We start from the raw sequence: 13,922 nt of genomic DNA, 5'->3' as shown, positions 1-13,922 counted from the left end.
AATGAACATCGGGTCTGGTCTGAGAGTGGATATGGTGTCTCATATTTCCGTGGCATTTTGCAGAGGCATCTTGTGTTGAGCAGTGGCCATTGAAGTTATTTCTCGGGCTTGGTGGGCAGCAGTGCGGGTGTGGTGTGGGTCTCTGTGTTGAAGGTGAAGTGGCATTGGAGGCAAGTGAAGGGTTCGACTGTGGTTTGGGGGAAAGAAATGCGACAGTTGTTGTCCTGGTTCCTGGGGTTCAGGGCCTGGAGTTCAGCAGCAGAGTATCTGTGGATAGTGGGAGACCCAGGGTTCCTGGACGCAGTCCAGGTGCATACGGCTTGCCTTTGGAGCACCTTCGGTGTGCCGACAGCCCACCTGCCATTAAGTAGATCCAGGGGTGAAAGGGACGCAGTGGTGAAAAAGTGGGAAATAACAGCAGGGAAGGCAGGGGGCTGGAGCGCAAAACGGACAGCAAGCATGTGAACAACAAGGGCCAAGCAGGAGCAAGCACTAAGGATGCACAGCAGGGCAGCTGGTTCTGGACTTGCTCAGTCGGGGCGTGCAGCCACCGCCATTAGGTATGTCCTGAAGTGGGAAGGGTGCGGTGGGGGGAGAGTGGGTGGTAACAAAGTGGGAAAAAACAACAGGGGAGGTGATGGGGGCCTGAGTGCAACAAGGGCATTAAGCAGGAGCAGTTGAACAACAGGGGCCCAGCAGGAGCAGGGCAAGCAAGAGTATGCACTAAGGGCACAGCGCAAAGCACGGGAGCTAGTTCAGGACCTGCTCAGTGGGGTCACGCAGTGACCCCCATTAAGTAGGTCCTGGGATGGGAAGGGTGTGGGGGAGGAGGGCAGGCAGTGAAAAAGCTGGAAAAAACGGCAGGGGCCTGAGCACAACAGGGGCAGCAAGCAGGAGCAGGTGAACAACATGGGCAGGAGAAGGGCCAAGCAGGAGCAAGCTCTAAGGGCACAGCGCAGAGCGGGAGGAACTGGTTCAGGACCTGCTCAGTGGGTTAACACAGGGACCGCTATTAAGTAAGTCCTGGGGCTGGAGGGGCGCGGTAAGGGGAGGGCAGCGAAAAAGCAGGAAAAAAATGGGAGGGGAGGCAGCGGGGTCCTGAGCGCAACTGGGGTAGCAAGCATGAGCAGGGCCAAGCAGGAGCAAGCACTAAGTGCACAGCGCAGAGTGGGGAGCTGGTTCAGGAGCTGCTCAGTGGGGTCGCACAGTAACTGCCATTAAGAAGGTCCTTCGGCTGGAGGGGCACGATGGGGGGAGGGCAGGTGGTGAAAAAGCAGGAATTAATGGTGGGGTTGTGGCGAGGCCTGAGCGCAAGAGGGGCATCAAGCAGGAGCAGGTAAGCAACAGGGGTCAGTCAGAAGCAGGGCCAGGCAGGAGCAAGTGCTAAGGGCATAGCGCAGAGCAGGGGAGCTGGTTCAGGACCTACTGGCAGTTGCCAGTAGGTAGTTATAGTTCGGACCCAGTTTCCATAGGAAAAGCTTTTTTTGTTTTACCAATAACTTTGATACAGTTTGACAAATGTTCACAACATTTTCAAAACTAGTAAGACAGTTGACTCAACTGCTGCCCTGAAAGTTTTGGGGTGATCTGTTAAGCAGGGGCTAAGAAAAAGAGGGGTGGGGTTCCCAAAACATGTTTTTCTCATGCATTTTCCTATGGGGATTTTGAACACGACTACAGCCCAAACTGCAGGATGAAATTACACCAAATTAGCTAGCTTTTGGTCCAGAAAGTGTGCTTTTTGAGATTTGGTGTAAATGTGTTGAGTAGTTTAAGAGAAATTAAAGAAAAATAAATATAGATATTTAACACTAACTGCTAACACTTTAACCAGGAAGTTTTTGGCAGCCATTTTGGGATTCTGCTTCAGCTGAGTCCCACAAAACACATTAAAAAAGAAAAGTGGGCAGGTTAGGAATTCCCTAACCCTATAGCCTTGGTGCTGGACTGCAGCAGGCCAAAACAGCATTTAAAAAAAAATGTCTGCGAAATTTCTAGGGGGATCCGCAAGTCTGCTGTTCTTAATTTAGCCCCCAGGTTGGTCAGGTCTTGTGACATGAGCGCATAAAAAATAAAGGAGGGAGTGCACGCCCCCCCTAACCTCCTGTAGGCTCTTTGAGCCCTGGGGACCACCACCTCCCTGAGGCTTTTTTTTTTTTTTTTTAAAGGAGGATGGTTGCACGGATCCCCCTGCTGCAGTTTTGATATGCCACAGGGACCACCAACACCCCAGGGCTAAATAAATATTGATCTGGGGGCCGTGCAGACTCCTCCCAAGCCTTGGGGACCACCCGGGGCCAATATGCACCCCTCCCAGGATATATACCATAACGGGACCACCACCTCCTCCTGGAGCCAGCCCGTGCAAAAGTAAAGGAGGGTGGGCCACTTGGCCTCCCTCCTGGAGCCATTAATGGCCCTGGGGACCACCACCCCACAAGGCCGGCTCATGCTATCTCCCAAGATGCCCACCCTTGGGAGATAGCTGTTTGGGTTTGCTTGGCGGGTGCTGCGACGGCTCCTGCCAAGTGAGAGCAAAGTAACTCTGCTCACAGCAAGTGGGAGCTCTCAGAGTACAGTTTTCGTCTGTTTCCCTGCCCTGCCTGCTGTCATGTGGGTAGTTGTGGGTGGTAGGCTGCGGCCAACCCCCGCAATGCATTGTCACAGGCTGATCGCGGCACGGGGTTGGATGCTTACAGGGGACTGGCCGCAGGGCCTGCGCGGCAGTGGTTGGATTAACGTAAAGTAATTAAAATGACTTAACGTTAAAAATAATTCACTGAAATTTAAAGGTTACAGGGACATTATAGTTAGGAAATAGAATTTTAAAAAAACATAGAAATTCACTTACAAATTCAAAGGTTACAGGGACGTTATAGTTAGGCTCACATTTCAAATATACAAAACCATAGAAATTAAGCAGTTATAGTTAGTTATTTCAAGTAACTGTAACTCACACACTCACTATGTACTGCTAATTACCCCATATATTTTATCAGGCATGAAATCTTTTTATAGCATCATTGAAATTATCATTGGAACATTTGCAATGAAATTATTGATGAGGAAACTGTGCATGGCGGGCGTGCAACTTATAGTTACCTTAGGGCACGAGTTATAATTACTTGAAATAACTCTAACTACAATGGCTGAGTTTCTATGTTTTTGTACATTTGAAATGCGAGCCTAACTATAACATCCCAGTAACACTGGATTTTTCAGTGAATCATATATATATATATATATATATATATATATATATATATATATATGTATATATATATATGTATATATATATATATATATATATATATATGTGTGTGTTCGGTGGCATGTGTAGCTGCAGTTACACATGCTGTGCATTATCCTGCCATCTAGTGTTGGGCTCGGAGTGTTACAAGTTGTTTTCCTCGAAGAAGTCTTTTTGAGTCACTAGACCGAGGGACTCCTCCCTTTCGGCTCCATTGCGCATGGGCGTCGACTCCATCTTAGATTGTTTTCTTTCCGCCATCGGGTTCGGACGTGTTCCTCTTCGCTCCGTATTTCGAATCGGGAAAGTTAGCTAAATATCGAAAAATCGACGGTATTGTTCTCGTTCGGTACCGGTTTAGTGTTATTGTATCGGCACCGATTGCAGAAGCGCTCCGGCGGCCCTTCGGGGCTTCCGTTCTTCAGCGGGGCATGGTCGGCCCGACCACATCCATCGTCGAAGACTAATGGACCGGACCCCCTTCCGCTTCTGTCCAAAGTGCCACTCGAAGTATCCTTATACAGACCAACACCTGGTCTGTAATCTGTGTTTATCACCAGAACACAGGGAGGATACTTGTGAGGCTTGTCGAGCGTTTCGATCTAAAAAGACCCTACGTGATCGACGAGCGAGAAGACTGCAAATGGCGTAGACACCGAGAGAACAACTCGACGTCGGAGAGGAGGAAAGAATTTCCATCCAGGGGACGGACTCTGACGAATCCGAAAGTGAGCGACCCTCGATGATGCAGAAAACAGTGAGTAAAACTGCCACGTCCAAAACTCACACAAAGATCGTTAAGGCCAAGGGGACGCCACCGCCAGCAGGCCATGGCTTAACCCATCGAAAAGAAGGTGACCAAACATCGGCAATGAAAAAGGCCAGAGATTTGCCGAACGATCTCGACACCGAGAGTTCAACTCACCCAAGGTGAGAAAAATATCGTCGGAACCGAAAAAGACTTTATCGGAAACATCAGTACCGAAAAAAGCGGCTTCGGAGCCGAAAAGAAGCTCTTACACAGAAGAGCAAGGACTTTCCATCCAAATGCATGAAAGACACAGATTTGAGCAGGAAATAAGTATGGATGAACCAGACCATACGCAAAGGAGGTTGCATATCCAGAAAGAGACAGGAAAAATACAAACTCTTCCTCCAATTAAAACCAAAAGAAAACTGGCATTTCAGGAGACAGAAATGCAGCCGAAGGCGAAGATGGCAAGAGAAAAATCCCCACCACCAAGGTTTTCTCCACAACCTTCCCCCACTACACTCACCACAGCTGTCTCCGGTGGGAACACCTCCAATGCAGTCACCTACGCATACAGGGATGGCACAGGATGATCCTGATGCATGGGACTTATATGATGCACCAGTATCAGATAACAGTCCAGATTGTTACCCAACAAAGCTGTCACCTCCAGAGGACAGTACTGCATATACTCAGGTACTATCCAGGGCAGCTACGTTCCACATTGTAGCAATGCATCCTGAGCCAATAGAGGATGATTTCCTGCTCACACCTTGGCATCCACACGCGCTTCCTACCAGAGTCTGCCAATGCTCCTGGATATGCTCAAACATGCAAAACAGGTATTCCAGGAGCCAGTTAAAGGAAAGGCTATCACGTCTAGGGTGGAGATGAAGTACATGCCTCCCCCAACGGATCCTGTGTTTATAACACAGCAACTTACACCGAACTCGGTGGCTGTAGGAGCAGCAAGAAAGAGGGCAAACTCTCAATCGTCAGGAGACGCTCCACCGCCAGACAAAGAGAGTAGAAAGTTTGACGCAGCGGGCAAACGAGTGGCAGCACAGGCAGTCAATCAATGGCAGATCGCTAATTCGCAAGCCCTAATTGCTCGCTACGATAGGGCACACTGGGACGAGATGCAACACATTATACAACACTTGCCCAAAGAACACCAGAAAGGTGACCAGCAGGTTGTGGAAGAAGGACAAGCAATATCCAACAACCAAATAAGGTCCGCATTAGACTCAGCAGACACGGCAGCACGAACGGTCAACACTGCGGTAACCATTCGCAGGCATGCATGGTTAAGAAACTCTGGATTCAAGCCAGAAATCCAACAGGCGGTGTTGAACATGCCTTTTAACCAAGAACAATTGTTTGGGCCGGAAGTAGACACAGCAATTGAAAAGTTAAAGAAGGACACGGCCAAAGCCATGGGCGCGCTCTACTCCCCACCGGGCAGAGGCACATTTAGAAAGCCACAATTTAGAGGGGGTTTTCGAATGCAAACACCAGAACCTTCCACCTCGCAAACCAGACCCACCTATCAGGCACAATACCAGAGGGGAGGGTTTTGTGGCTCATATAGAGGATGACAATTCCCAAGAGGAAGGGGAAAGTTCCAGACACTCCAACACTTAACACCAGTGGGGGGGAGAATCACCGCATACTATCAGAACTGGACACACATTACCACGGCCGCATGGGTCCTAGCCATTATCCAACATGGTTATTGCATAGAATTCACAAATTTCCCGCCAGATGTGCCCCCAAGGGCACACAATATGTCCAAACAACACTTAGACCTATTACAAATAGAGGTCCAAGCACTATTACAAAAACAAGCAATAGAGTTATTACCCAACCATCAGAAAGGAACAGGCGTCTACTCACTATATTTCCTAAATCCAAAGAAGGACAAAACATTAAGACCTATCTTAGACCTCAGAACACTGAATCTCTTCATTAAGTCATACCACTTCCACATGGTAACACTTCAAGACGTGGTTCCCTTACTAAAAAAGGAGGACTACATGTCAACATTGGATCTCAAGGATGCGTACTTTAACATACCTATCCATCCTTCTCACAGAAAATACTTAAGGTTTGTGATACACGGCGTACACTATCAATTCAAAGTGTTACCGTTCGGGATAACAACAGCCCCAAGGGTATTCACAAAATGCCTTGCAGTATTAGCCGCTCACATAAGGAGACAGCACATGCACGTATTCCCATACTTAGATGACTGGCTAATAAAAACCAACACTCAACAACAGTGTCTTCTTCACACGCAATACGTTATAGAAACTCTACACAAACTAGGGTTCTCTATAAATTACCAGAAATCACATCTGCAGCCATCCCAAATAAAACAATACTTGGGAGCAACACTCAACACACAAAAAGCAATTGCCACTCCAAGTCCACAAAGGGTCCAAGCGTTCCAAAATATAACATCAAGCATACAGTCAAACCAACACTACCCAGTAAGGTTTGTAATGGAACTTCTAGGCATGATGTCTTCATGCATAGCCATTGTCCCAAATGCAAGATTACACATGCGGCCCTTACAACAGTGCCTAGCAAAACAATGGACACAAGCACAGGGTCAACTTCAAGATCTAGTGTTGATAGACCGCCAGACACACTTCTCGCTTCAATGGTGGAACCCTATCAATTTAAACCAAGGGCGGCCATTCCAAGACCCAGTGCCTCAAGATGTGATCACAACAGATGCTTCCATGATGGGGTGGGAAGCACACCTCAACAAGCACAGCATACAGGGTCAGTGGGACAATCAACAAAAACAACTTCACATAAATCATTTGGAACTGCTAGCCCCTCTCCCACTCATTCCTTATCTGGTCAACAAACTAAGTCAAAACAAACTCAAACTAATACTCATAGTACCAACCTGGGCTCACCAACCGTGGTACACAACACTGTTGGACTTATCAGTAGTACCTCACATCAAATTACCAAACAGACCAGATCTGTTAACACAACACAAACAACAGATCAGACACCCGAATCCAGCATCGCTCAATCTAGCAATCTGGCTCCTGATGTCTTAGAACTTTGACATTTAGACCTTACACAAGAATGTATGGAGGTCATTAAACAAGCTAGAAAACCTATGACAAGACATTGTTACGCAAACAAATGGAAAATATTTGTTTACTACTGCTACACTAATCAGATTCAACCACTACATGCTTCCACAAAGGACATTGTAAGCTACTTATTACACTTACAAAAGTCTAATCTAGCATTCTCTTCCATTAAAATACATCTCACTGCAATATCTGCCTATCTGCAGATTACACATACAACATCGCTTTTTAGAATCCCAGTCATCAAACCATTATGGAGGGACTAAAAAGAATCATACCCCCAAGGACACCACCAGTACCTTCGTGGAATCTTAATATTGTATTAACACGACTCATGGGGCCACCATTCGAACCCATGCACTCTTGTGAGATGCAATACTTAACTTGGAAAGTACCCTTTCTAATAGCTATCACATCACTTAGAAGAGTAAGTGAGATACAAGCATTTACTATTCAAGAACCCTTTATACAAATACATAAACATAAAGTGGTTCTCCGTACGAATCCCAAATTCCTACCAAAGGTCATATCACCATTCCACCTAAACCAAACAGTGGAACTCCCAGTCTTCTTTCCGCAACCAGACTCAGTAGCCGAAAGAGCCTTACATACGTTAGACATAAAGAGAGCACTAATGTATTACATTGACGGAACAAAACAATTTCGTAAAACAAAACAATTGTTCGTAGCCTTCCAAAAACCTCATACAGGTAATCCTATATCCAAACAAGGCATCGCCAGATGGATAGTTAAATGTATTCAAACTTGCTATATTAAAGCAAAAAGAGATCTACCTATTACACCAAGAGCACATTCCACTAGGAAAAAAGGCGCCACAATGGCTTTTCTGGGGAATATACCTATGATAGAAATTTGTAAGGCAGCCACCTGGTCTACGCCTCATACATTCACTGAGCATTACTGTGTAGATGTCATAAGGAATCCATCATTCAAAATAAAGGGAAAAGAACCACAGCCACGAAGAACAGCCAACACGTGTTTCGTCGTGGGGAGTATACTCCCTTTGACTTTTTCAAGGCTCGCTGACACACTCAAAAATGATTCAAATACACCAACCACTAAGCGTTTAGAAGAACACCGTATGTCGCAATCTACTGTAATCAAAGCATATAGCCCGCAAATATATTCAAAGCCCACATAAATTTCTCAAAGACCAGGAGTCCGAATATTCGGTTCCACGTTTACCCGATAAACGCTTAGGGCAGATGGGTTGATCCTCTCCAAGCAAAGTAGTCTGATGTTATTTTGTTTGTTTTATCTCTAGACCTGGAAGGTGTTGCTATAGGCTCTGTTTGGGATTACTTATTGGCTTTATGATCTTTCTTTGTTTGCATGATCAATTCTCTTTATTCAAGTCACCCATTGTGATGAATTTCTTAAAAAGGCTTTTGTATATGTTTCCCACTGCTCCTTTCATTGTGCCTTAAGGGTACTTGAAGTAGTCCTTTCCTTTTTGATGTGTTCTGATTGAGCCTAAGTACAGGTGCACCCTGAGACATAATTTTGATGCTAAAGACAGTTTTTCTTATGACCATCACTCCTGCAGCATCATCAGCGAATTACAGGTGGTATCTGATAAGCCATCATATACTACCTCTGCCACACACACACACACACACACACACACACACACGCTGGTGTTTCAGCCATGGGCCTCTTTCTTTCTGAAGGTGGTGTCACCTTTTCATGTAGGGCAGATGCTCCCAGTGTTCTATCCTACATCTCCTTCTAGAGTGTACAAGAGACGGCACCGGTTGGAACCTAACCTGGCCTTTCACTTCTACACTGACATGACAAGGGATCTCCCAGTGCACAATCTACTCTTTGTTAGATTAGCCAGTGCAAAGTGTGGAAAGGCTGCCCAGAAACTGACCATATCAAGGTGTATTGTTCTTTGCAGTAGAGTTAGGCTGTTCTCTGCACAGGCTTAAAAGGAACCCTCTAAGGATATTTGGACTCATTCCACTAGGGTGAAGGTAGAAACTTTTGTCACTAGCAAGGACCTTCTGGTGAACATCTAAGAATTTTCCTAATTGGAGATTTCTCGTGTAAAAAGTGTTCTGGAGTCCCACGAGGGGTTGTAATAGCCTGTGATCCTGAATACAGCAAAGATTCCTGTGATGTGGCACTAGGTTTAAAAGAGGGTAGCTTTTTCTTCCTTTACCAAAAGGCTCAGAGTCATGACATGCACAGCTAACCAAATCTAGTCGCCTTGAGCCATAAAAGAATGAGTACATTCAAGCACCTTTCATGCAGTTTCCAGGATAACAATACGGTATCTTTTGTAAAACTCTGCTTTCTCTGCTTTTTGATACTCGACTATTCGACTGAATGTTCTAAAACAATACGCTCAGTTGTCCTCAATTTTATTTTTCTTCTCTTTCAGTGGCGAATCTTCCTTCCCAGCCTTAAGTTCGAGGTCATTGACACCCCTCATATCTCACTCTACACAGGTATGTCCACATTATTTCAATGAGTGAACTTCATTCATCTCGTGTTTTTTGTTATTGTGCCAGCGGTGTCATCATTTACCTTCCTTCCCGTCAAAGAATGCCATGCTTCTGATGGTATGTCTATCCCCATCTCAGAAGAATATGGAGTTGATTTAGAGTTTGGCGGACAGAAGATACTCCATCCGTATGGCAGAGGGCTTTGCCCCCACATTCCTGAGTGGCTTTCACTTAACAAATCTAGAGTTGTCCTCCAGCCCCACGGACAGCTCCTTAACATTGATAAGAACCCCTGTCAACATCAGTTCCTGTCAATGTTCTAAAAGTTTGATGGACAGCTCAGTCAAACATGATGACCTCCTGTCAAAATGTTTACACTTTTTCATTTTCGAAAATTTTAAAATTAATGATCTCCATACCATTGGAGATTTTTCCTGTGGGGTGGGAGAGCCATTTCTTTACTGGCCCTCACCACCAGGATTTGCTGTGATGGACAGCAAAAAGAAAGCCATCTGATTGCCCACTCTATGGGCCTGATTACAACTTTGGAGGAGGTGTTAATCCGTCCCAAAAGTAACGGTAAAGTGACGGATATACCACCAGCTGTATTACGAGTTCATTATATCCTATGGAACTCGTAATACGGCTGGTGGTATATCCGTCACATTTGGGACAGATTAACACCTCTTCCAAAGTTGTAATCAGGCCCTATATTCAGTGTGCAGTCAAATGGCTAATCTTCAGTGACCCATAGCCATCTGGGCTGTTGGACAAGTATATTGGCAACAGAGCCACAGTAGGCTTCGTTGTTGACATACTTTCCATCCACCTGTCTGTAAATTGGGCAGGCACACTGAGTTTGGTGGAGAGGGCTGTTGTAGGAGAGTGCCCTCCATGCCAAGCTATAAATCAGCCCGAAGTCTTTTCCACCCCTTTCTGGGAACAATGCCACTTCCATTCCTGTTCCTCAATTAACTGTATGTCTTTCAATTTGTTTTCCTGGGTGCAAGCAATGCCTTTCATCTTGCCACATTAGCTTACTCGTGAAGAGTATGTCTCTGTCTTGTCTCTGTATTTCAAGACCAACCTGTCTGCTAATAGCTGATTGACACTCCGGGGTTCAGGCAAGAATGCAAAGGGAGCTATACTTTCATAAATTGCAATTGTATTGATGTAGCACCTACTACCCCTGACGAGGCGTTTAAATGCCTTTCGGCAGGTAGCACACTACTCTGGACCCAAATTAATCAATCTATCAGTCAAAAGATTTGTAGAGCTCTTCTTGTCACCCATAAGGGAATCCAGGTGCTGGCAGGGTCTGGTTGATTATCCAAATAGCCAGGTTATCACGGACTTTCGGAGCCCTGGAAGAGATGAGATGGTCCAGAAAAAAAGGGTAGCTCGTTCCATGTCTTCACTGCTAGGTAGGAGAAGAGCGACCTCCGCACCTGCTACATCTGATGCAGGGGGTGAGGATAAGAGAAAGGGAAGTGGAGTGGAGTTATCTGGTGGGTTGATGGATATTCAGGCAAAGGGCCTTGTATGCATGGGCCAGGAGTCAGTGGTAGGGAGCCTGAAGTAGGGGGTGATGTGGGTTCATCTAAGGAGATCCAGGATGAGTCTGGCTGCAGCATTCTGTATTGTCTGTAGTCGTCTGAGGAGGTGAGCTGTGATCCCTGAAAAGAGAGCATTGCCATAGTCCAGTTGACTGGAGTTGAGGGCCTGGGTAATGGCACGTCTTGAGCTTTGAGGTAGCCATTTGAATATCTTATGAAGCATGCAGATGATGAATAAGCAGGAGGGTGAGACAGAGTTGACCTGAATTGTCATGGTTAGCTTGTTGTCCAGAATAATGCCTAAGTTTCTAATGTGGTTAGTGGGGGTAGGAGTTGGTCCAAGTTCTTAGGGTCACCAGGATGCACCCCATGCGCCCATGAGGAACTTTAGTTTCCGAAGTTCAGTACCTCTGTCTTGTCCGTGTTGAGCTTCAAGCAGTTGTCCATCATACAGTTGGTTACCGCTGTCATGGAGTTGTGGAAGTTGGTCTTGTTGGTGTGTTGGGAAGAGGGACAGGATGAGTTAAGTGTTGTAGGTGTAGTATCGGCGTAGTATATTATGTTGAGTCTGTGGGTTTTGACGATGCTGGCCAGAGGTGTCATAAGTGTTGAAGAGGGTGAGGCTAAGCGAGGATGCTTGCGGTAGTCCACAGATGATTTCCTTGGGTTCAGAGGTGAAGGCGGACCTTTTGCATTCTTTCGGTGAGGAAAAAGGAGATCGATCTGAGAGCAGCTCCTTGTATACCTATGTTGTGCAGTCTTGTGATGAGTGTGTGCTAGGAGACCATATTAAAGGCTGCCGAAAGGTCTAGGAGAATCAGAGTTGCAGTCTCTCCTTGGTTGAGTAGGAACAGATGCCGCAAGTAGCTATGATGATGGCTGTCGTGGTGCTGTGATTGCTGCGGAATATGGATTGGAAGGAGTCAAAGGTAGATTAGTGGTGAGTTAGTATAGGTAAATATAAATTGTTATTGGGAGTGGTGGGAGTAGTAGACGTGTGAGTCTGTTAGTTGGGTGTATTGGATAGAGCAGGAATACTGGTGGGACAAGTTTAGAAAGGACTTTTTGGGAGTTCATAGTAGTAAAAGGTTTGGGATGAGTCAAAGAACCTGTTAGTTGGATGAATAACCATATACAAGGCAAAAACTGCACTGTGCCCCAAGTGAAGAAAGATGAGCACGACAAAGAAAGAAGATTCCAGAATGTTGTAGATAATCAAGACTTGTGTGCTTCACAAACAAACAAGTGATAGATATTCTCGTAGTACATAAGGCAGACATTGTCCACATTTAATTCCAATTTAGCAACCTTGTTTGTTGTATTTTGTTGGTTTCAACTCGTATCATGATGTCATGGTCTCAACAGGGCAGACTGGATTGTGGGCCCTTCCAGGGGCCTGGTTTCTCACTAGTAGCTCAATGTCGGACCCTGACATGTTATAAAAAGCTTGTGCTTCACTACAGTGGAAGGAATTAAATTATAGTCACATGTTAGGGAACCTGTGAGACCCAATTATTTCTGTAAGTAAAGTTAGTAAACCCATGTTATTAGTGCATCCCACACCATGAGTCTTTTATGACATGTTGGAACAATTTTTATATGCATCATGGAGTGATGCCTTTTTAGCCATTACATATATTTGTGGAAGAAGTTCTGCAGCCATCATATTGATTTTAGAGCAATTAATTTAAAGCCGACTGTTAATGTGACATGACAAATCATGGTGGCACACCCTGTGCCTGAGGCATGGAAAGGGCAGGCTCCTTTTAGCCGGCTGGGACTCTGGCAGGGATTCTATCAATGATTACAGGATCCTAGCTGAGAGGTGAATCTGGAGAGCCGGACTGGACTGATAAAAAGGGGAGGGGAGCCACAGGATCAAGAGTATTCGATAACTGTTATTATTTCATAGAGGGAGAGTGACGTCTAAACTGCTTCTCCTGTAATCAGTTGTGTTTTTATAAGCCTTTTTGATGGAGGCCTTGGCCAGAGGTTGCCAGAAGTTTCCACAGAGTTACAAAACTTTCACCTGTACAACTTCATGATCAGTTTTTAGAACTAGATCAAGTCCTTTCACTTCAACAGCTGAATAATTAATGGTATCTACAGGGTTAAAGATTCAGATGGATGGGAGTGGTTTATGTGGGACTACTGAGTCTCATCTTTTGTACTGGGTAGTAAATGGTTTGTGAAGGGTTACCAATCCTTTTATCGAAGTCAATCACTTGTAAAGGTTTAGAGAACTTTTAATCTTTTACAATAGATGGTAAATCGCTTGTGAAGGGTTACAGCACCTTTTATCTTTTTGGATGCAAGTTTAGTGGTTTATAAAAGGTTGGGGATCATTTCTTCTTTCTGATTAGATGGTTAATGGTTTGTAAAGATGACCAATCCTTTCATATTTAGGGCTGGAAGGTACATAGTTTGTAGATCTAGAGGGTACATGGACTGGAGCTGATAGTTAGTTATTTAAACTGGGCTACGGAGAATTGCACCTGTATGATTAGGAGTTCTGTGATAGCACAGGCGTAGAGCCTTTCACCTCAAGGGTTACATTTCTACTGGGTCCTACTGGGAAGGAGCCTTTCACCTCCAAGGCATGGTAAGATAATTGCTTGTGCAGAGCTGAAGACATCCACCTCTAGTCTGGATGGGACAGTGCTCTCTGCAGGGTTGTGCGCAGAGCTGTACCCCTCTGTATCTGGATTGATAAAGTGTGTACAGGCTTAGAACCTTTCACCTGAAGTGTTGACATGTTAATGGGCACAACTGGGA

General features: G+C 45.4%; 1 protein-coding gene across 2 annotated transcripts in view; it reads left to right on the top strand.

Annotated features, from left to right (window-relative positions):
* B4GALNT4 (beta-1,4-N-acetyl-galactosaminyltransferase 4) overlaps positions 1-13,922 on the top strand; it is a 701,168-nt gene that overhangs the window by 517,774 nt on the left and 169,472 nt on the right. For both annotated transcript variants that reach the window (XM_069223201.1, XM_069223202.1), the window contains exon 9: positions 9,528-9,594. In XM_069223201.1, coding sequence (XP_069079302.1) covers positions 9,528-9,594 — 67 coding nt within the window. The remainder of the gene's footprint in view (positions 1-9,527; positions 9,595-13,922) is intronic.

Source organism: Pleurodeles waltl, chromosome 3_1 (assembly GCF_031143425.1).
Source record: "Pleurodeles waltl isolate 20211129_DDA chromosome 3_1, aPleWal1.hap1.20221129, whole genome shotgun sequence".
Taxonomy (NCBI): domain Eukaryota; kingdom Metazoa; phylum Chordata; class Amphibia; order Caudata; family Salamandridae; genus Pleurodeles; species Pleurodeles waltl.
Note: the sequence above shows the minus strand (reverse complement) of the source record. Positions and strands in the feature narration are given on the sequence as shown.